Source organism: Epinephelus lanceolatus, chromosome 23, assembly GCF_041903045.1.
Source record: "Epinephelus lanceolatus isolate andai-2023 chromosome 23, ASM4190304v1, whole genome shotgun sequence".
Classification (NCBI taxonomy): domain Eukaryota; kingdom Metazoa; phylum Chordata; class Actinopteri; order Perciformes; family Serranidae; genus Epinephelus; species Epinephelus lanceolatus.
The window spans coordinates 29227934-29252093 of NC_135756.1; the positions used below are offsets into that span (position 1 = coordinate 29227934).

Here is a 24160-nt window from a genome sequence, read left to right on the forward strand (position 1 = left end):
AGCAATTGTTGCCTGAGTGAGTGTTCCTGTCTCTACAGAAGGTTTAGCTCTCAAGTGTTTTGAGGTCAGTGTATCATTTAAAAGACAATTGAGGAAATGCCCTGACAATATTATTTTAAATGTTATAATCTCAAGGAATCACTGCATCACCCACAGCAAGAACCAGGCCTTAAATTCCTGCAGCATAAACCAATAAATATGTGTACATGTTAGACACAATTTCTTCACTCTGCTGTTACATGAAGCAAATCTCAATAAAAGCTGTTCTGGGCACAGTTTGAGTTTGTTTACAGTGTGTACCTGGGAGGCCACCCCGATTTATTGGAGATCCTCTGGGGACAGTGCTGCTGGGCTCTAAAGCTCTCAGCAGATTAACTTCAGAGGCAGGGTGGTACTCTGCCACCATTTGCTCCCCATTAAGCACATTCTGTCCAGTGTTTTGAGTTTAGAAGGCTGGAAGCAAAGGAAATTTATGATCACAAAATATATCTTTAGGTTTCAGATTGCAGAAAGAGCTGCACAAACCCAACACAACGTAACTTATGATTTATACCTTGGTCTCATTACTGTACTTTTTTGGCATAATTGACCAGAAGTGTAATAATTGTAGTTATTTGCAAGGAAGATCTTTTTGGAGGATTATACTCAAATCTCTGATTGTGTCTGTCACCCCACAGTTTACCAAAGGTTGTAAAGAGACGTGTAAACGCCCTCAAGAACCTGCAGGTCAAGTGTGCCCACATTGAAGCAAAGTTCTACGAAGAAGTACACGAACTGGAGAGAAAGTACGCAGCCCTCTACCAGCCCCTCTTCGACAAAGTATGTCTTTTCTACCTTTTCTTTTTGTACTTGTATTTCTGCAGCTGTACCGTTTTTGTCCACCTGTGTTATAAAAGCATATTCCTTTTTTGTTTTCAGTGTGTACTTGAATTTTTCTAGATACAGTTACACGTTCTGTTTCCTCAAAGCATTAACTATAAGATCAACAAGCATCACATTTCAGTTTCCATTTAAAGACTTATGAACCTTTATGATTTGATACACAAGTGTATCAGTGATGGGAGTAACTGCACAAAAAAACATGAGGCAGTTGATGCATGCACTGTCAAATATGTGGTTGATGCATTCTCCCTCAGCATCTGTTGCCTTGAGCGAGCTGCCATATTTATGCTGATCTGTACTGCTGCGCACCCAGTCAAAACACCACCACCATACACACACACACACACTGTCCAATCTTTGATCTGCGAAGCAACCTCAGGATTTAAAAGCACCTCGGGTAGTTCCACTGACTGACTCAGATATAAAATGGATCGCTCCAGTTGTCGCTGTAAAGCTTCTTATGGCCTATAAATGTAAACACAAATGCTACTATGTGGCTGTAGCATTTTATTATTGCTCACACTGGAATGTGAGGCTAAAACTCTAAAATACCTGGAAATACTGAACAATGTGTATGATTTACCAAAGCCCAAGGTAATCTCGAGACACTTCAGGGTTTGTTTCTTTTACGTGATAGGCCTGGTGTGACATGAAGGAAATAATTTCTACCAAGTGCTTTTATTAATATTGTCACGATATTGTAGGGTTGAATATTGGTGCTTTCACAAAATATGAACGTGCACAGTTGCCCACGTACAGTTTCACATGGTGTGTGTTTGGGATACAGGTCATAGTAGCCATTTTTCTGTTGTTATAGCGCCACCCAGTTGCCAATTAGAGTTAAATTTCTCCAGTCACCTTGAGGCGTCCTTTTCTATGTATCTACCAGGTTTAGTAAAAATCGATATGGCAGTTAGGCCTAGATAAGCCCCCATTTTGTTTGAGCAGGTCAATAATGGAGGGGTCCCCTCAGATTATGTGTGGTCATATGCCTACAAAGTTGCGTGGTAATTGGTGAAACCCTTGAGATGTTATACACCTTTGTGATGAGCCACGCCCTCCGCAATATTCATTGCCTTATAGAAGCTCAGTTTTAGTAAGTTTTCCAACTTTTGCCAAGAGAGAACTTTAGATATTGGTCCCTAGATTATGTTCACTGAGTTTCATGCAGATCGGTCAAACTTCCTAGGAAGAGATCGATTTGAAATGTTTTTCAAAAAATTCAAAATGGCGGAAAATCTATATAACCGGAAGTTATGGGTTCTTGAGGCAAATTTGTTCCTCGTGAGGAGAGGCATCTCTGTGCAAAGTTTCATGTCTCTACGACATACGGGACATGAGATATGCCCATTCAAAGTTTGCAATTTCAGTCGGTTGCTATAGCGCCCCCTTTGGCCAATTGATGTAATATTGCTTCATTCACATCCTCCCATGACCCTCTACCACTGTGCCAAATGTCACATGGATTGACCAAGTCAGTGAGGAGAAACACGTGGAACAGAGACACCCACAGACAGAGTTTTCATCATTATAGTAAGATAATGACTTAGGAGGTAAAGGCTAATAGAACAGCTAGCACGGGCTGTAATTGACTCCAGGAAGGCCTCCTTGCCAAAAAATATGACCGTTCCATTATTGTTTATAGTTGAGGAGATACCTTGGGATAAAATGGCACCAGGGACCATATTTACATTGTCCTGAATGGAAAGTATGGTAACTGAGATTTTACGTTTTTTCCTAACAACCTTATAAAAACTTGACCTTCAGATGAACACAAACCAATGCGACATTTTCCAAAGCATGGCCAGTAGTCTGAGGACAAGTCTTCAAATTTATGAGACTTTATAGTAAACTGGACAGTTTCTGTAGTTGCATTGAAAGTACTCTTTGTTGGCAATCAAATTGTTTCACTGCTTTTGACTCATGACTCAGCAGTACTGACTGTGTTCTTTAGTATGAAGGACTGCATTATGAAAACATGGCAAGTGACGTGACTTTCTTATCAAGTCAGGTTGACTCCATTCATTTGAATCTTGCTGAGTTGTTATTAAGAGTCGACTTACCTGTGTAGACCATTTTTTAGATGGTCTGCCCGCACATCACTAATGCTGAGTTAAAGGCTCTGTTTTCATGTAAACAAACAGGATGGAAAGCCACTTTCCCAAGAATAGGCTACATTCTTACTGAAATGATTCACACTTCATTTTAACAAATGACCTTGTTCTCTCTCCACTGGAAGATCACATGATAAAACATGATGCCACTGGTGCAAACCTGAACTTGTTTTCTCCTGTTCGTTGCAGAGAAGTGACATAGTGAAAGCAGCTTATGAGCCCACAGACGAGGAATGTGAATGGAAGGCAGATGAGGAGGAAGAGCTGACAGTAAGTAAGCAGGTACAGGTGACGTATACACCTGCATGCTTCCTGTCTGACTGAACACTTTGGTTTCTGCTTTTCCTCTTTCATTTCATGCTTGTAGCTAATAGTCTCACCCAGAACAGATTCAGCTTCAGTTCCCAAAATGGTAGCACAGCATGCAGCTCAAAAGGAAGTACATAGGATTTAAGTTTATTCTGATCTATTCTGTTTTTGAGCATAAAATGGAGCTAGTTCCTTCGATATATTTTTTTTTCCTCCATCTAATCCCCAGTGCTGGGTGTCGTCTTTGGGATGTAGGTGGTGAAAAGCTCTTTGTTCCATACGGCATGATATGTGAAAAGAAAAATGGTTGAGCAAGCATTATTTTGAAGAGAAAATGTCTCCCTCAACCAGGATGAGATGAAGGAGAAGGCCAAATTAGAGGAAGAGAAGAAGGATGAGGAGAAGGAGGACCCCAAAGGCATCCCCGAGTTCTGGTTAACGGTTTTCAAAAACGTGGACCTGCTCAGCGACATGCTGCAGGTAGGTTCATCCAGAAGGCTGCTGGAGCGCCAGTAAAAATAGGTCACACACAGTATTTGCTTCCAGTAATGAAAAATCAGGGTTTGCCTCCACCTGCTGGCCGAGTTGTGTAGAGCATGGCTTTGCAGTGTGGATTATGACAAGTCCTCCTCTGGTAAAATGAAAACACATGCTGGATGCTGTTCTGAGTGCTGTGGTGCTTTCTCTCCGCAGGAACACGATGAACCCATCCTTAAACATTTACAAGATATTAAAGTAAAGTTCTCAGATCCAGGACAGCCCATGGTGAGTGAGCTTGACTCATGTTAAATAGCTGGAGCCACTTTGTTGACTTTCTTTCTATAATTTGGATCTCATTTGGTCTTCCACAGAGCTTCACGTTAGAGTTCCACTTTGAGCCCAACGACTTCTTCACAAACACAGTGTTGACAAAAACCTACAAGATGAGGTCAGAGCCCGACGAGAGCGACCCCTTCTCCTTCGATGGACCAGAGATCATGTGCTGCACGGGGTGAGCACACACACAACCGTTTTACATTCAGTTAAATGTAGTCAGTCATAAATAAGTTGTGGTATTGTGTGGTGTGTTCCTGGTAGGACAATCAATGGACAGTTTTTCTTTTATCAGTTCTGTAGTAATGAAATTAGGGATGCACCAATTTATCGGCAGATATTCGCCCTGTTAACTGCCACTGGCCTATCAACACAAGATGCCACTCACCGATGACAGTGGCTATGTTTTTCTGTTGTGTTACATCACTTTTGCGCAGGCTACAAAGCAGGGCTCAAGACTAACGGCATCCTGTCGACCTAGGGACAATAGTATATTTGTTTGGGACAAGAGATCTTTCTGGGATGCTTTTTGGTATGAAAGGACGCAACACAGATTAGAACAACTAATCTGTGTTGACAACAGCACGAGGAGAGCTGGTTAATGTTTACTGTTAGCAGCCGGTGGCCTCAACTTTCAGCTGATAGAGGCTGTATTGAGTCACATTATGATGTGTTCAAGCTATATTCAGTAAAAATTAGTATAGGGCAAAGGTAAAATATAATGTGATCAGATGTAATCTTGTAAAATGTAGTTTTTGGATGATTATCTTGAATAAATCCAGCTGTTTGAAGGAGAAACGTGTCTGTTTTCATGGTAATATAAATAGATATTAGAAAGGGAATTATAATATATACAGTAAAACGGCTTTTGAAGCAGTTATAAAAAAACATTTTACCGTGAAAGAAGGTAATATTAAAGGTTGTTTCATAAATTTGTATGAATTTGTATTCATTCAAAGGTAGTTTAATGAAGAACTGTTTCCCTGGCACTAAAGGGCGTTTGAACAAAACAAAATAAACAACAACAAAAATACAGTCAAATTGTTATTTCAGACATTTTTATCAGTCCAGAATTTCTTACTTGGTGCATCCCTAAATGAAATGTCTTTGTTGTCATTGCAGTCGTCTTAGTTTCTGTGAAAATGATGAGGAATATTCAGTAGCATCATTCGATTTCAGTCTGTAAAACTTCTTGCAACTGTGTATAATGTCAGCCTCATTATTTAATAAAATACCTCCAACAGTCAGCATGACCTGCACCAAACATTTCTCCGTGTATCTCTATTATCTGTCTGCCTCTTTTCTCTGTGAATCATTTCTAAGTAGATATCAGCAACCTCACCAGCTAGATTCCTAAAATAAACCCAAGATGCAATTTAGATGTGACATTTAAAATGTTGGATACTGACCATGTTTTTTTTCTCCTGCTGCCTCCTCCCTGCTCGTGTTTCACTGCAGTTGCACGATTGAGTGGACGAAGGGCAAGAACGTCACGTTGAAAACAATCAAGAAGAAACAGAAGCACAAGGGCCGCGGCACAGTGAGGACGGTCACCAAAACAGTCCCCAACGACTCCTTCTTCAACTTCTTCACCCCACCAGAGGGTAAGGCAGAAATGTTTAGCCTGTACATAGTTATTTTTTGTAATAGTTAATTTGCTCATTAAGTAATCTGTTGGATTTGTGTGTCTGTTACACATCTGTGTGGTTTCACCAACTTTATTTATCTCCACTTGTTTACAGTTCCAGAAAATGGAGAGTTGGTAAGTTGCTCTACTTCCTTAACACCTTTGAATTCCTTTTTAAATGTTGTAATTTTTTAATTATCTTGTTTCCCCAGGTATAGTACATATTTGCTGTTCAGCTCAATGACCAAACATAACTTGGATTCAGGTCCAGATAGAACTGTAACCTAACCTTGAGTCAACTTCTGAATACTTTATTTAAAAACTTAAATAAAAGCTGTTTGCCATGCCTGAATAAACTGTGACTGGCCTGTCTGTCTTTAGGATGAGGACTCGGAGGCGGTCCTGGCTGCAGACTTTGAAATCGGCCACTTCATCCGTGAGCGTATCGTACCTCGGGCTGTGCTCTACTTCACAGGAGAGGCCATCGAGGATGACGACGACGATGTGAGTGTTGGCGTCTGATCTTAAGTTTGTCACCTTCTTTAGTTTGGCTGAACTTGTTGTAAACTTGGCCATATTGGAATAAACACATGCCATCGTTACAGCGTTACAGAAGTTTCAATGTGCTCTGCTTGACTACTACAACGTTGTGGCTTTCTCAAGGGAGAAAATGAGGGAAAGAGACAAGCTCTGCACTGTTTTTAGCTGTTACAGGTTGTGGGGAATGTTCTGGTAGTAGTGTGGGAGAGACATTATTTATTAGTTGTTGGTTTTGTAGTAATTATGGTAATTACCAACCGTTCTAATGGTGGATTTCTCAGCAGTTGGGTAATCTTAACTTAAAATGTGTGGCTGTTAGATTTATTATTGGGGGGGGGACATTATGCAAGGTTCAAGGTTCTATATGCTACATTCAGAGCATTAATATGGCAGCAAACCACTATTTGCTATGTAGATATACAGTAGAGTAACGGCGTCCTTAGCAGATAATGAAGTCATGCTACCTTTGTGTGCGCTCTAACTAGGGATGCACCGATATGGATTTTTTCAGCTCGCTCCTTCCAATAACCGACAAGTTCACATTTTTGTATTTTAAAAAGAAGTGTATAACCTGTAGTTTATGGACAACTGAGGGTCAAAAAGGCTAAAATGTAGTGAGAAAATATGGATGATTTAATATTCCATAGCCCTGACCTAACCAAATCAACCTGACATCACTATTGCTAACAAAACCAAAACAAAGAACACAGTTGTGACTCTTCCATACATGCCAACATGATCGGTGCTATTTATCGGCTGTAACTGGAATTATCGGAATAATGCAGAATTATTAAAATATCACATTATCGGCCTGATGTATATTGTGCATCCCTAGTTATAGCCTGATGTTCTCTGTTGGTTGTTGTGGTAGATGGTCCAGCTGCACATGCAGGGTAGTGTATGTGAGTCCCTGCGAGTTTATTCCACAGGCTAGTTATTCGCTGCAACTCTGCTCTGTTGTTATCAAAAATATATATTTGACACATATTGATTCTGATGGAAAGTTTAAAACTTCATGCCCTCTGTCAGCTTTTGCCTGTGGTATCTAAAATTGTATCAAATTTCTATACTTTCAAGGTATTGTATCGAAGTTAGAAATTCCATTATTGTGACAGCACTGCTCTGCACTGCGCTTATATGGGGGGTTATGGGTCCCAGTGTGCTCCAAATGTTGAATCCAGCTCCTCTAGGCGTGACTCTTTTCACATGTTTTCCAGCTAATCCTCATGTTTGTGTTTTACAGTACGATGAAGAGGGAGAGGAGGCGGATGATGAGGTGAGACTACGTAGGGCCACTCATGTATAATGTATAAAATGTATGTTTGGTGTTAGTGTTGAGATAGATGGGGATAACTGTTAATGTGGTTGAGGAAAGCCAGTGGCCTGAAGTTGTTCTGTGCTGTGTGTTCAGGAAGGAGAGGAGGAGGCTGATGAGGAGAACGACCCCGACTATGATCCCAAGGTGAGACCACAGATCCTCTCTCTCTCTAAAGATCTCTGGTGTCCTGAGAAAGACCTTACTCAGCTGTTCTCAACTTTGTTGGCTCAGGATGCTCTTTCCAAAAGGCAAAGCAGCTCCTGCTGTAGGCCACTGATAGCTGCAGTAATCTCTCAGAACCTTCAAGTTCATGAATGAACTTTAATGTTACAGTGAGAAACATTTTGCATTACGCCATCATTACGGGGGTTCCTGAGCTGCAGGTAGAGAACGGCTGCCATAATTTGACTTGTTAGATTTCAACATACAGAATACATACTGTCAAATGCATCTCATTTTACACCAGCTTTTGGTTTGCTTCAGCTTTTATTTTGTTGTCGTGATCTTGATTTGGCTCCCAGACAAATAAAAATACCCCAAAACACTCCCCTAGCAGATATTTTTCCTCTTCACCTTTGGCTTAACCAGATCCTGAGCCTGTATTTTCAAAATTACTTTTCACCAGTCAGTTAAGTCTGATTGTTGCATGTTGTTACTAAAACCTGAACCTTAACCTAATGCAAAAACACAGACCTCATATGCCTTAAAGGGGCAGTTCACCCCAAAATCAAACTACATATTTTTTCTCTTACCTTTTAGTACTGTTGATAACCCTAGATTGTTTTGGTGTAAGTTATCAAGTGTTGGAGATATCTGCCATAAAGATTTCTGCCTTCTTCTCAGTATAATGTAACTAGATGGCACTCAGCTTGTGGTGCTCAAAGTGCCAAAAAAAACATTTGAAAAACTCAACAGCAATGTCGCCCTTCAGAAATCATGACCTGGTTACTTAAGATAAACCACAGACCTTGTTGTGAGCAGTTTGGTGTAGGAACTATTTTCTTTCTAACCGCACTACATCCGTCAACTGTACCAATATGCAGAAGGAAGCATGCATCTAGTGCTAGCTAACGGTACAGCTTAGGGAGGAGGTTAACATGGTTTCCTTCTGCATGGTGATATGGCTGGCCAGTGTAGTTTGTCACAAAGAAAATAGTAATCTCCGCGAGATGTAAGACTAAAGGGGATCATCCTTTGGTTATGCGAGTGTGTGTGTGTGTGTGTGTGTGTGTGTGTGTGTGTGTGTGTGTGTGTGTGTCCATTTGTCGGTAACTTATCTGGACTACTACTGGACCAATCAGCCTAATATTTTGTGTGCTTGACTCTATGCTTGAGGATGTCTTATGGTTGCAGTGTTTCATTATTGTTGAAAAACCTATTTTGTTGACTCCTTTACATTGTCATTAACTGCTGGATCCTCACTCCTCTTAATCAGCTGGTAGAGGCTGCAAGTTTTCCAGAAATCATCATGGCTGAAAAAAAAAACAAGCATTACCGTCTGTTGCAGGTTACATCTTAACCTTCATCCTTGCTTGAAAAATGACATCCAGAGAAAAGCTTGTTTTCATTTTTAACTAGAGAATATGCAAATTAATTCCATACATGGTATGTTAAGACACACTAAAGTTGGACACAATACAAGATGAGTTTGTCGCCATTTTTGTTTTAGCTTGTCATCTTGACGGTAAGGGAGTCAGGAGGGACAATTTCACCGGCTGCAGCTTGCCACAGTCCGGCTGCCACCTGTTTTTTTTTTTTTTTTTTTGTCTCCATCCTCTGCAGGGAGCCTTTCAGAAGCGGAGTGTTTGCTAGACTTGGAGATTTTGTTGATTTGGTACTTGTACCTTGATACCTGTGCTTGTATCATAATTTAGCAGGCTATGTAGTTGTTTAATAGTGTTTATTGTTAGTTCCTACTTTGTTGTGCTACAGGCAAGTTCAGTCCAGTTATGCTGTAGCTCTGTCAAATACAGACAAGGCACATGTTTGTCTGAGCCTCTAGAAGCTTCTGAAAGGCATCTGCTGGAAAAACAAGAATTGTCTAGAGTGGCTGTGAGCAGCCTGAGAGCTACCTGAGTGCACTTTTCCAGTTCCTAGAGCACCACAAGCTGAGTGCTATCTTGCTCCATTATAGTGGAGAGAAGATAGACATCTCTACGGATGATATCTCCAACACTCAGTAACTCACACCAAAACAATCTAGATAGATAAATAGCACCACAGGTAAGAGGAAAAATTAGTTTTTTTGGGTGGCAGTAAACTGTCCCTTTTTAAGGGAAGGACGAGGACTCCAATGAAATTTTAACTCACATACAATATTCATTTCAATCATAGCTATGAATAGTTTTGCCTTTTTCAAATGCATTATTTGAGCAGGAAGCTTTGACACAATAAATATATAATTTAAAAAAGTAGTTAGTTGGAATGAAATCAGGCACGCATAATTAAGTGCAAACCTTCAGAGGTTTATTGTAATTTCACTGAGACAAATAAATAGCGGGTCCTCTCCTGTAGGCTCTGTTTATCCACTGATATTTTCTGCTTCGCTGCCTTCCTGATGGAGCTAATGTAGCTGAAAAACTGTGAATAAACAGTTTGCAGAAGGGAAGCTATGCAACCTCAAAAGTATTGCAAGCAGCAATAAGACAAATGGAAATCTCTTGACACATAATGTATTAAAAGTGTACTTCTTGTAGTCTCTTTTTTCGGACTTGAGCAGCTTGTAAGTCTGACACGACACGATATAAACAAGCATGACCTCTGCTGCTTTGCTAAACAAAAACGTCTTTGACATTCTGTATTCTGCTAGTTTTGCTTTTTTTTTTTTTCTCCTATTCATTAATGTTTCTTCATCTCCGGTCACTTTGGCATCTTTTGTCAGCTACTCTTTAAATTTTTCCTCACTAGGTTTAAGTGGTGACAGTAGAAAAATAACCCTATCCTGGTAGGTACAGCTTGTGACTTGTCAGCTTACTACCATCACACCCCCAACCCTTCACCCTCTCCTGCCCTCTCAGTTTTGGGTTTTGCTTTACCTTTCCTCCCGTTTTTCAATCCTCCATCTCTTTGCACCCCCCCACCCCACACATGAGCACCCTCCTCCTCTGCCGCCGTGCTGCACCCTCCCAACTTACTAACCCACCGGTTTGTTGTTGGTTTTTTGGAGTTTAACCCATAGTGAGTCTGCATTTGCACCTGTATTATTTCTGTATGTTGAAGCTAGTCCAGCCTTCCCTTTCCTTTCTTCTCCACCATGTTGAACTCGTCCCGTCCACAGACGCAGGCCAGTTTTTGTCAAGATGAGAATTTGTCTGTCATAAATTCTGTGCTTTTTGTTTATGGATGTTTGTTTTTAATACCCATTTAAATATCATTGGTCCATTTGTCCATGGTTTTTAATCCTCCTTCCTGTTCACATTAGTTCTGTTCAGCTGCCTTTTCTCTATAGATCTGCTTTTAATGTTGGGATAATGGCCTTGGGGGGCTGTTTGTGTTTGAAATAAAGCCGAATTGATAGCTGGCAGATTACCAAAATACAAGAAATGCCAACGAAGTGTTTATATCTCTCTGAGGGTGCCATGATTGTCAGTAATAATGGGCTGTTTTCTGTTTTCATTAGAAACTCAATTGCTTGCAGCAGATAAAACCATGTAAAAACTGTCGAGACTAAGTCTTTCAAAAGACGCTACATCATAGTCTGTAATAGAAGTAGAGCTCATATTTGGGTATTTTGCTAAAAAAAGAAAAAGGAGACACTGTGAAGTCTTGTCTCACACAGAGCACTATTTTTGGACTCCAAACTGTCAAGAGTTCAGCTACGGCCAAATGTATTGCACTATAGCTAAAATGACCTTACCCTGTGCAGTCACTGTGGCATCAGGCCATGGAGAGCAGCCTGAACAGCTGCAGCGTGCCGTCACCTCCAGAAGTGTGTAATGTCTGCTGGAAGGACGCCCGACCCCAAGTATGATGGGGTCTTAATTATCTCTCTGCACTCTTCATCCCTTATTTACTCAAGTGTTTCCTTTGTTTTTGGCAGCTAATTGATTTGAGCATAATGGCCTGAGGTTGTGTTTCAAGTGTTTACATTTAATATCCTGTAGCATCAACGCCAAAATAAGCTCTTTAAGCGTATTTGGAAAAGAGCTTTGTTTCTTTCAAAGTATATACTTAACCAAGGGCTCAAAAAATCAGCTATATAATCTCATTTACACATCCCTTGTCACAATATTAAGTTTTCTGTCTACAAACTTAATACCGAAACATTTTAATCATTAACCAATGGGGATTATGCTGATTAATATGTTCCAAGGCTCATATTTGTTGGTTTAATGTTGCGTAATCTGATATGTGTGTTTTTTGGCTGAGCCTTTACTATCAGCTGATTTATCTTATCACTGATATCAGTAATGATGTACAGCATGTCTGACAGTAAGTAACAAAACATTTCAATACAGAAATACTAGAGATATATTTGAGGTCATTTAGAAACTGCCTCCATTACACAGTCTGATATTTGAGAGTACATAAGCTCTGTGAGCCACTTAAAACTCCAGTGTTTGTCTAGCTTCATTGCACACTGTACTGAGCTAATGTGCACTCAAGTGTTAATTCTTCTTCTTCACTTTGAGGGCAGTGAAGTACTGGTCTCTCCACAAACCCCCCCCCCCCCCCCCCCCCCCCCCCCCCCCCAAAAACAATAAAAATCAACAGGTCCTCTACATAGAGAGAGGTCTTGTGGTCCTTCACCTCACTTGACACCAAAGTGCTCAGCAGCTTCAGTCTTGATTTGACTGGTCAAAGGAACAGTGTGGCATTTTGGGAAATGCACTTTTCTACTGAGAGCTGGATCAGATCCATACCACCCTCATGTCTGTACAGTAAATATGGAGCCAGCACTTAGCTTAGCACAACTTAACATAAAAAGTGGAAAGGGGTAAAGGATCTGTGGTTTTACTGTTGGTTTGTGGTTTTTGTACAGATGAAACAACTGAGCCTCAACATATTTGGAGTTTTAGAGGGGCCGGGAAGCTGATTTGGTTACATGTGGACAGGTTAATAGTTTTCTGTGTCTGTGCTAAGCTAACAGTCTCCTGGCTTTAGCTTCATAATTAACAGATAGGAGAGTGGTATCTTATCTAACACTCTGCTGGAAAGATAAAAAGATAATTTCCCAAATATCAAACTATTCCTCTGCAGTTATTCCTTTAGTGTGTTAAATTGATTGCATATATCAGTAAGAATGTAAATTTAAAAATAATTGATTGAACAAGGCTTTAATTAACCATTTAATCCACAGACTCACCGTTAACGTAAATAAACTTTCTGTTGCTGCCGTTACATAGGTTAGACACAGCACTGAAGGACCATCTTGGCAGCATCAACATCTGATACTGAGCTATTTGTCGGTTCCAACGAACCCATGAGGACACCAAAATAGTTTGTTAAACTTGTCAATAACTGTTGGGTGATGTTAGCCATGTGTTGCTAACAGTTAGTCCTGCTGTGTGATTGTATGCCGGTGGACTCTCACCAATTGTCCCTAGCACTGAGCTCACACGCAGCAGTAGTCTCATGATAAACAGAGAGAACGGGACAGTGGGGCAATACACTGCATGCAGCTCTACAGTAAAAGAAGATTTTAGCTATATTGAATATTAATAAAAAAATAAATAAATCCAAAAGTCATGTTCACATGTGAGAGGTTGGGCAGCGATTACTCTAATGAACCAATACTGATGTCCAAGTCTGGGACTCAAGTACGAGTGGCCATCCCCAGTTCATATCTTTAAGATATGTCGTTTGTGGTATAAAGTCAGACATGAGGAACTTTTCACATTTTTTTTTTTTAGAATTTGTGGCAGCTTGTTGAATGTTTCAGGTATTGAATTGGCTTTGCTGTGTGTAGATGTGGTTTTGGTATGTCAGGCGTGTGTGTCTGTTTAGAGTGGTTTTTCATCTTAACAACCAGCCCTCCCTCCCGCCCCCTGTGATTTCTTACAGAAGGATGCAGCCCCCCCAGCTGAGTGCAAGCAGCAGTGAAGCCTGGCCTGGCTGCCTTGAGGATCAACTGCACTGTAACGGCTTCTCAAATTAAAAGGAAAAAAAAAAGAAAAAACAGATTTAAAAAAATAGTTACTTACCGCCTTATAATGTTTTGTATTTTTCTTGGTAGAGAATTTGAAGAAAAAAAAAGTTTCAAGATTTTTGTTACAAAAACTCATGGTAATATACTGGGAGCTGTGTGGCTCAATATACATAGTATTTTACTAGACCTGTTTTTTCCTTCTCTTCCTCCTTCTCTGTACAATAGATAGAATACAGGAAAAAAAATCTCCCTCAAAAGCATGAACTTGTTTCTTCACTGCTAAAACTAGTTTGGGTTCTTGTGAAGTCTTTTGTTGTATTTGCTCTTAGACAACAGCTGTGGTTTAGACTGCATCGCGGCAACGTCAATTTACAACCCCCCCTTTCCCCCTCCTCTTCCTCCTACCAAAGTTCCAGGGTGGTCAGTTCCGGTCGTCCCAGGTGAATATATTTTTTTTTAATTCTTAGTGGGGCCTTTAGCACTTGTAAAAGCACTGTAGCATTTCCAGCTCTAGTGACGGAGGACAGATGGGTGACCCGCAGCTGGGTGTCTATTCCAGTTTATCTAATCTTGCTGAGCATGGGATCTGGAGTTGGTGTTTTTGGCCACTTCCTGCGCCACTTGTGCTCAACTACTTTCCACTCTCGATACATTCCAGTAAGCAGACTGGCTGGCACCGTCGGTGAACCTCTCTTCAAAGGGAGTCCACTTCTGTCTAACTGGACGGGCTCATCTAAATTGAACCAAAAAGAAGTTTGTTTCGACCTCTGCGTCACATCGTGGGTCGCTCCCAGGGCTCAGCACAGTCTGGTCAAGTCTCTTTAACATTCCAGAGAATTCTTATGCTGAGGAAGAGGCTGAGACGGTTTGGTGGGATGGCCAGTTTGGGGCCGCCTAGCCCCAGTGACTCAGTGCTTCAGGCTCCTCGTAGGCTCACAGTGGCTGTCGTCTTTTCTATAGCACTTTGTCCTAGTGTGTGGTGTACCGGTGGCGTCCTATCATTGGTTAGCTGTCTGAGTACTCCTTGTAAGCAGCACTTTGTTTGACGCCCCCTGCCTAAACAGCCACAGGGGGTGGTGCTGTAACCCCGCTCTGTGGAGAGTTCAACTTGTGGTATCTGGTTTTTAGGTGCATTGCCTTTCTTACCGGGGGAGGCACACTTGGCCTGTTCAGAGAGGCTTTGTAGGAACAGGGTTGGGCAGATGTAGCACAGCGAACTAAAAGGAAAAGTCCAAACCAGGTTTTGAAGTGTCTGTGGACACGTCAGGTTCACCAACCCTCCCCTTTTTTTTCATCAGTTTATGACATTTACCTCTTGCGTCACCAATTTGTGACCGGTCAGGTGACTCACGCGGACCTCAGCCCAGCCCCTGAGGTCTCGGTTCATTTTAATCACTGTGAAAGAAAGAGGGGAAGCGTGATAAGGCCATTGTATTGGCCAGTGACCCACTACCCTCCCTACCCAAAACTCCTTCCTTTGTTACCCAGAAGGCCACAGGGAAGCATGTCAGAGCAATACTTAAAGCCAGGAGGGGCACCGAGAAGAAACCGTAGCCTGCCTCCCTCCCACTCCATTCTTAATGCCTTCTTCAGTTGTGAAACCAGCCACGTGCTGGTTGTGTTGGGCAGCATCATGCCCACTGTGGAGAGCCAGGGTACTTCTCATTCTGCAGGGAGTATTCAGATCATGTTCATTGGAAAAGGACGTGAATGGGTTTCTGTAGGGTCCTTCTGAGCAGCTGTTGTCAAGGCAAAATGCTATGCTACAAAAATACTAATGTACTCAATAACTGTACGTGTATGTTCATGAATAAATTGGTTAAACATGTCTAATATGGTTGGCTGTCTGTGTTTATGTGTTCATGTACATTCGCAGATAAAAAATGTCTACACATTGCCAAGACAATCACAGCCACTGACAGAACCCTGATTATTATTTCCTTTGTATTACGATTGTGAACAGTCTTTCTTCCAAAACATTTACACAAATGAAACAGCCACTACAAGCTGCTGATTGTTGGATTGGTAGTCAAATACCTTCATGCACAGCCACCTGCCAGAAGAGGGCGACATTGCTGTGAGATTCTACAACATCTGACAAACGCTGACCTCCATGGGGAATATGGTTTGACCACATCAGATACCACACTGACATACAGAGCCATTAGACCTAATCCTGTAACAGTGATGCAAATTTAAAATAGAAAGGCTTTAAAACTTAGATTACAGATGGTAGTTGTTAATGTCACACCAAAGTCTCAGTTTGCCTGATGAATTTCTCACACTGACTAAGCTGTTCATAGTTGACCAAATTAAAACACTGGGTAAGGTAGTGTGATCTAAAGCAACACTACCAGTGATGGAAGAAGTGACCTGCATTTAAAAGATGACGCAAGGTGCATGAATATTCACATCAAAACATGTTTAAAAGCACTGAATGGTCCCTTTTATTGTTATACGGTATATTAAATAGAGCATTACAGGTACACAAGCATCAAAGCAGCATATTGTAACTTGTTGAGGGGTGGTTGAGGCAATTTCAGGGACTTTATAATGTTGGATTGTTTAATACATATTTTGCCTGCCAGTTGCAAACCACAGTCATGTTGTATAAATAATATGTGATCTTATCCAAATATCGAAAACATTCAGATGTGATCCAAATACGGAAATAAAATTTTGACATTGGGATAAATTCCAGAAATCTAAAAGAAAATCAGGTATAATCCACATAAGGAAATATCGCTACAATCAGGATAAAATCAAGAAATCTAAAAAAAAAGATCTAATCCAAAAAAAGAAATAACAGTACAATAAGGATAAAATCACAAAATCTTTTTTTTTAAAAATGGAAGTATGAAAATGACACTGACATGTATAAAATCCAAAAATCTAAATAATTTGCATGTAATCCAAATATGGAAATAACACTTTCAAATCAGGATGAAATCCATAAATCTAAAAAAAAAAAAAATCTGATATATAATCCAAGTATGTAAATAAAAATGTTAAAATCTGGATAAAATCCAAGTGAATACAATCCATAATAATAAAATGGAAAAACTGAAGCATGAGTACCTCAGAAATTGTACTGACCACATGATCACATCTCTGACAAAGCCTTAACAAGTGAACACAGCATCTTAGTGTTATTTACATTATCAAATTTTATTACTTTGTTACTTTGTCCCAGTGAAATTAAACTAAAATATGACTGTTGGTGCATTCATGATCTATACAGTTCAGAATATAAATAGTGTAAACTGTACTGTATACCATAGCATCTCACCTACTGTTTGTGTATAGGGCATTATATTCTCCTAATAACATTATTTCACTATATACAATCTAATTTTAAAATACAAAAAAAAAAATCAAAAATAATGAATTGACTTTCAAAATAAAATTCAAATGATTGTTCTTATTAGTAGGCAGTTGTTGTTTTCAGTGTCTCGGGAGGCTGGGTGTCACTGAGGGGGGCGGCGCACCTCTCCAGCAGACCCCTCCCGCTACCAAATCCCCCTCACACACTGTGACCAGCAGCCAGACAGCCAGACGGCCAGGCAGCCTCCTCACTACACCCAGCGCCGCACAGCACCGCAGTCACAGCAGCATCTCATGCCTTCTGCTCCGGGATAGACAACCGTGCATCTGTCCATCCGTCCGTCCATTACAGCAGCCAGGGAGGTGGAAGCCTGAGGCGTGCAGGTGAAGATGCTGGAAAACGGGAGGAAGGTGTTCAAGGAGGGTCTGCTGGAGAAGCGGAGCGACGGGCTGCTGCAGCTCTGGAAGAAGAAGCACTGCGTCCTGACCGAGGACGGCGTGCTGCTGCTGCCGCCCAAGCAGCACGACCAGCCGCAGCACCACCAGCACGGCGGCGGCGGAGGGGACGCGGGCAAAGTCAAGGAGCTGCACTTCGCCAACATGAAGACGGTGGACTGCGTGGAGCGGAAGGGCAAGTACGTCTACTTCACGGTGGTCATGACGGAGGGGAAGGAGATCGACTTCAGGTGCCCGCAGGACGAGGGCTGGAACGCGGAGATCACCTTGCAGATGGTCCAGTACAAGAACCGGCAGGCGATCCTGGCCGTCAAGTCCACCCGGCAGAAGCAGCAGCTGCTCGTCGTGCAGATGCCCGGACAGAAGACGATCCGCAGCTCGCCAAACGTTGCGTGACCTGCGGCGAGTCCCGCGGACATTGGTGCACCATCAGCGGTAAGACAGCTACAGAGAAAGCAAGATTGATAGGGGGGCTCCCCAGGTCTGGGGACCACCTGGGGAGCCCCCTCCAAATTAAGGACCCGTGTTTTGGTTTTGTTGTATTCCCTGGATATTTGTGCTAAGACAGAGGACGCATGTTTTCATCTCAGGTAACAGTCCTCCCTCACAGATCAAACCCTGAGCGATTATTCTGCCTGAAGGGGACGAAATCGTACAAAATGTGGATTTACTTTGGCGTAAAGAAAAGTTTGGGAGCCTCTGCTATAGGCCTGCCTATATGTCCCCCCTCATGGAGGTGAAATCCTCCGCAGGAAAATGTGCTGGATATCTATTACTAGGCAGGTTTAATATTTCCTACAAGGAGGGCTTCTCCTCATCCACGACAAAATAAATAGATTTAAATTATGCACGTAGTTTAGTTATTTACATCAAGACTGGAAAGATGAATATTTGTTTATATAATCCATTTAAAACTAGACTGACATGACTGAATCATCGTTGGAAGATGTTTAGTAAGTCCACAGTGTTAAAGCTGAACATGTGAAAACTAATATGCACCAGAGACTCCAAATTAAGCGTAAAGATGCACAGATTGTGCGCAAAAATCAAAGGCGGCCAGCTGAATCCCTGATGTGTTTCACTTTATGCACATACATTGACACGAACCTAAACTGTAGCACACTCAGCAGTATGTGTCACATCTGAGCCAAGCGTATGGAGCTGTACAGTCCAGCTCCACAGCAGCTCATCTCACTCAGACTTGTGTCAATCAGTGAAATAAGCTGCTTTGTGTTTGTTTCAACACATTTTCACGCATGGCTCTCCCTGGCACACTTTTTATTACACAGAGGTCAAATATCAATGGACTAAACACCCGGAAACAATATAGTCACACTGTGTCATTGTGATAAATTACAGGCATGAGTCACCAAACATGGAAACATTAGTTCTGCACAGGCTATGATGCAAAGGGAGATACTGTAACATGACCTCCCAACACTGTAAGGAAAAGGATTGCTATTTTTTTAAGAAGCACAATTTTCAAAAAATGATTTTTTTTAGGTGAACTTTTGTCAAAAACCCCTTCAAAATCAATTTGTGTAATAGATGTTTGATTAACGTTTGTCCTCAAGATCAGGGCTTTACTTCCCAGTTGGCCCCCAACATTATGATATTTGGTTGAATTAAGGTTGTGACGTCAGGTGACCAAAAGCCAACGTCCGCACAACATCTAACATCAGTTTGACGTAGAGTACTGACGACAGATTCCGTCAATATTTTATGGGTTTTTAAGTTGTGTTGTTAAGTAACTAAAATCCAGTGTCTTCCAAACGTGTCATGCCAACATCGCCTTGACGTAGGACAGTGACATTTAGTCATGAGGCATGGAGAACGCAACCTAACATCTGCAAAACATTGTGACGTCAATGTCCGCACAACATAAAATTGGGTAGACATTTTAAATGTCGTCAGCCCAATTTTCATTCCAACCAAAACTGAACGTCTTTGGAACGCAAGAGTCCAACATCTGTCTGACCTCATATTGACATACGGTGCCAGCTGGGTTTACTGTAGTGTTAGTGAGCAGCAGGACCGTAGCAACATTCAAGGTCTGAGGTCATTTCTTTTCCATGTATTTGGGGAATTTAGCAATGTTGATTAAGTTAAAATGAAATTTGTTTTCAGTGTTTGTGAACTTAGTGTTGTAAAATTTTAAATTTGATAAATAGAGTTTGGTATTTCATCACTAAAACTGTTATTAGCAGTTTAGAGAAGGCTTTGTAACGTTTCGATAATGAAATAGACCCTAATTGATAAAATATGACACATAAAAATGTCTTTATATTTATCTGACTGAAATTGTCTGAGGATGGGTTGTGTGGGGGGTGGGGGGTGGGGGGATTTAATTAATGACCTCACTGTTTCTAAAATCCTTACTACGGCCCTGCTGAGCAGTAATCCTCACTCTCTGATACATGCTTATGTCTTTTATGTAGGAAATAAATCCATTGTGTCAGTATGAGTTGGCATCAGCGGTTTGATCCAGACTGTTGGAATGAAATGAGCAGCCTGAGGTCCCGTTATATTGAGTCCACATTTCAAGCGACTTTAGATTTGCCTCCTGTGTCAGGCACCATCAGTCTGCAGTCTGTCTAATTGATTGCATCCGCAGGTTAATTGGACACTCAGCCGGAGGATGAATATTGACGCGGGCTGCATCCCCCCCTGCCGCTTCACCACAGAGCTCCATTCTCCAGGAGAGCCCCTCTTCCATGTCGTGGTGTCCACAGACCAGCGTCCCCTTTTCAATACAGAGACTTATTTCACAAAAGACTGATGGACAAAAAGCATGTGAGAAAACAACTGTACTCTACCGTGCATTGGGTTTATCCCTTATTTATTAGATGTGTATATATATTTTCTATAAAAAATGTTATGTTGTTGATGAATGTTCAGTGTGTTTGTTGCTAGAATGGAACAAGAAATACTCACTCGGAGGTTCCTAGCCCACATGTTACACACAAAGTCCATTGGGAATAAGCTTATATAATTATCTTAGGACGGTTGCTGTAGGTTAGTCAGATCACTTCATTCCCGGTAGAATGTGTCATCGTCCATGTTTTCATTTCTCAACTGAACCAAAGAATCATGCCATTACATTTCTCTCTCTAGTGCAGTGTTCCAGCTCAGAGTATACTATACTAAAATACTATAGATATATGATGAGATACCTGCATGACTAATTTGTTTGAGTGCTTGATTTGTTTATAGCCACAGTACATCTTCATATTTATATTGTGTGCATCAATCATTTTCCTGCATTCATAGCTAACAAAGCAATCTCTTGCTTTCTTGTAAGTCTTAAGTCTGAGTAAGACGCAAGCTTATTACTCTCAGTTTGTTTTCAGTGGCTACGAGCTAAGAGCGCTGTTAAGTAGTAAGTAAGTAACATACACAGCTGAGTTTTTATTATATTAAATGCTCTGAAGACAGTTTAATTGGTTGCATTAAATCTTAGTGGGTGTGGACACATTGCCAATGTTCTCTGACTTGATAGGTGTAGTCTGAAACCAATAAGGTGGAGGAAAACAGTAGTACTTGGAATTGATAGCCAAAAACAAAGAGGAAAAGTACCATGACATTTTTAAATCTGTGGACATTCAGAGCTACTTCCTCTTCTGCGTCAAAACCGGAGATGCTATTGTAGCTAAATAGCTGTGTTGCGCTGACTGTTTTTCTTTAGCCCTACTTTGTCAGAGTGTAAGTGCCCCACAAAAGAGGCATGGTTTGTAGACAGTTATGGCGTTCATGGTACAAATAGGTCTCTTGAATAAACTGTGTCAAATTATTTCCCTGTTAGCTACTGTTAACTGTAACTAAGCTTGCTTCGTGTGAGTTAGCTACTCTGCTAACTAGTTTGCTCAATGAAAGTTGGCTGCTGTGCTAACTTGCTTGCTTAGGGGGCGTTCGTAAATCCAATTTGATGCTGTACGCTAAAATGAGAGCGTTGTTGTTTAAAGAAACAGAGTGTTCAATTTGCAAATGTTCCAGTTTGTGCCAGAGTGCGCTCCAGCACTTGGAATGAGTATTTCCGAACACACCTTAAGTGTAATGATGTGTTCAGAGGAAGTCATGTTAACTGTGTTCCAGAGAGGAGTTGGTATGAACGCCTCCCCTGTTGTGGTAATCATGACCTTGCAAGTGGAAATTTTCTGAGAGACCAAAGTTCATAACTGTGTGTAGGCCTAAACCAGGCCCCCAGGAAGTGTGCCGGGCTTTGAAGCCAATTTTCATAGTGGCTGAACAGCGGAATTAGAACTTCCTTGTGCGTCACGTGATCCCACTGGGCCCAGAAAGACTTTTTCCCATAGACTTACATTGTTAGAGGGAGATTTTTTTTCTCTGCAGAATGACTCATTTCACTGTCTGGACTTGATCCATTTGATTCAATAACATTTGGCAAGTCGAGAGGAGCCACAAGATTAAATCATCCCCATTCAAGTTAGCAAAGCACGACAATGAAAGTAGCCGGCTCGGCCAGCAGACGTCTCTATTGCGCCTGCTCTATGGGCCCAATGACTCGGGAAGCGCAGATCATGTGGGTAATTTTATACGTTGCAGTTGAACGTTTTTGGCTTCATGTGCCACTGAGCAGAATGAACGGACCAGCCTTCAACACTGTATCCAGGTCTTTATAGACAACTATGGTCTACACAACTTTCAGTGATGTAAATACGAGCTCACAAGTTTCATTTGAACACAGTTAGCTTCTGTTCTATGCGAATAGTGTAAGTTTGGTACTGGGCTAAACAGCTTACCCACTGTAAGTTAGCTACTTTATTATTATAACTTACTTACTGTAGCCTAAGTTAGCTGCTGTGGTAACTAAGCTAGCTGTTTTGCGAATTAGCTTGCTTATTTTGAGCTAACAATCTAGCTTAACAGTCAGTAACAAGAGATCTCTATGACTGACTAGTACCAGCATGTTCCCAACAGGCTGTTACGGTGCATGCCCACTATAGACGACCAGTTCGCCTAAACTCGCATCCGCCCTACACCGCCGGTCAGGCAGTCGCTTGTGGCAGCAGCTTGATTGGCTGTCTTAATGTCAGCACTGTTTGGATTTTTTAAATTGCCACACCCTGTCTTCGTGCTGCCTGCTTGGTCCTCACTGAAGGTATCCCAGCGTGCTTTGTGCAACAAATCAGTCGCTTCCATTGTGTTTAGTCGCGTATGGTGGGCATGCACCGTTCGGGTTTAGCTCACCAGCTACAGGAGTTCGGCAACTAGTCTTGTGAGCAATGCCCACATCATCAAACTTCAAGAACTACATGTTTGGTAAAGATGTGTAGGTGTATTTTGCTGCACCAGGATTACACCCCTGACATTCTGTAAGGTTCACTCGCTGGGGGGCATATGGCGACTGACTTCCTCTTGACTCCTTGCACATGTGAATGGCACAAAAATTGGCTAGACCACTCCATTACAATACATCTCTTCCTGCATTATAATGTTTATTGGACTCAAAGGCTCAAATTGTGACCATACAGAGCTTTTATGATTCATTAATCATTTTAAAGACGTTTCTTTGTTTCTGGTCCCGTCATGTGACCTCACAGCTGAAGTGCTGCTCCTGGGGGTTTGGTGAAATCACGTGTCAGTGTCGCCCTGCCACAAGGTCATTTGTAGGATCCCTCTGTTTTTATAGCTACTTAGCTAACTGCTGACTTTCCATTATCACAAATGCTGTGAACATGTTTGTATTTGACCTGATGTGCTTCATGGCAATTCAAGCTTGCCAGCTAGCTAAATTAAGCTAAAACAGACCATTTGGCCCCACCCACTGACATTTATGACAACCAATCAGATTGTTTCTGCCTCTGTAGGAGTTCTGCCTCTGAGAAACGTTCATGAAACAATATCTCTAATCTGCAATGTTTAAACTACAAGGCATGATAAATAAACAGACTGAACAATGCGATAGCTGTGGAACTGAAGGTGGCAACACACAGGGCAACATTTAGTGGAACGTGACAGGTAACGTCCTCCTCTGTTGTTTTTTGTTTTTCATGATAATGGAGTGCTGTTCTGTCAGGAAACATGTTATTTCACTATTGCTCATGTTGTTTCCTGTTTTTCTGAAAGTGTTTTGCAGTGCTTTCCCCTCATGCCAGTGTATTGCAGCCAAACCAACACATGCCTCCGTGCTGTTGTCATCTCCCACGCAGGGTAATAGCTGTGCCCTTTATCTAATGTGACTGGTGTGATGCTTCTCTGACATGCCTTCCTGTTGCCATCATTACACACACAGTTATAGCTGTGCCCTTTGTAGCCACTGTCCAATTTCTTATTTCAACGTGAGATCTATTTTCATACCTCGAAAAGATACATTCCATTAAAAAAAAAACAACAAAAAAATAGCACAGTGTCTCATGTGGTTTCTTTCGTTCTTCAGAGCAGCAGATGAGCGTCAGAGCCCTGCGGTTCGGCGGGGTCATCTAAACGACCTGTTTAACTAGCTGCTGCTCTGTCGGTCTCCAGCCTTTCATGCTTTACAACTGCTGAACCTTTCACCCCCTGTTTCCTGGTCTAAAAGTAGAAGCCGTGTGGAGAATTGGGTTTCACTGCCAGTTGTTGCCGCTCAGATAAACTGCCAGAGCGTAATGTCAAAAGCACACGTGGCTCTGACTACTCTGCTGTCTAAAGCTGAGCTAATTCAATTAAACACAGTGCACATGACGGCATCC

The 24160-nt window shown here is 41.5% G+C and overlaps 2 protein-coding genes across 5 annotated transcripts in view; both read left to right on the forward strand.

Annotated features, from left to right (window-relative positions):
* Positions 1–15519, forward strand: part of nap1l1 (nucleosome assembly protein 1-like 1) — a 31881-nt gene extending 16362 nt beyond the window's left edge. Inside the window, exons 5-16 of one of the 4 annotated variants that reach the window (XM_033614720.2) lie at positions 678–819; positions 3186–3278; positions 3657–3785; positions 3999–4070; positions 4157–4296; positions 5577–5722; positions 5861–5880; positions 6127–6249; positions 7529–7561; positions 7697–7747; positions 10511–10547; positions 13607–15519. In XM_033614720.2, coding sequence (XP_033470611.1) covers positions 678–819; positions 3186–3278; positions 3657–3785; positions 3999–4070; positions 4157–4296; positions 5577–5722; positions 5861–5880; positions 6127–6249; positions 7529–7561; positions 7697–7747; positions 10511–10516 — 955 coding nt within the window. In that variant the 3' untranslated portion in view covers positions 10517–10547; positions 13607–15519. The remainder of the gene's footprint in view (positions 1–677; positions 820–3185; positions 3279–3656; positions 3786–3998; positions 4071–4156; positions 4297–5576; positions 5723–5860; positions 5881–6126; positions 6250–7528; positions 7562–7696; positions 7748–10510; positions 10548–13606) is intronic. The other 3 variants (XM_078165266.1, XM_033614718.2, XM_033614719.2) reach the window with 3 other exon arrangements.
* Positions 15520–16777: 1258 nt separating this feature from the next.
* Positions 16778–23831, forward strand: phlda1 (pleckstrin homology-like domain, family A, member 1). Its single transcript, XM_033615006.2, has 2 exons — positions 16778–17906; positions 20086–23831. Exon 1 carries the CDS (start codon positions 17406–17408, stop codon positions 17865–17867), a length of 462 nt encoding a protein of 153 aa, XP_033470897.1. The 5' UTR covers positions 16778–17405; the 3' UTR covers positions 17868–17906; positions 20086–23831.
* Positions 23832–24160: the final 329 nt, after the last annotated feature.

Bases quoted from the DNA above. Each gene is read 5' to 3' on its own strand.
- phlda1 (XM_033615006.2), top strand. From the start codon at position 17,406: ATGCTGGAAAACGGGAGGAAGGTGTTCAAGGAGGGTCTGCTGGAGAAG.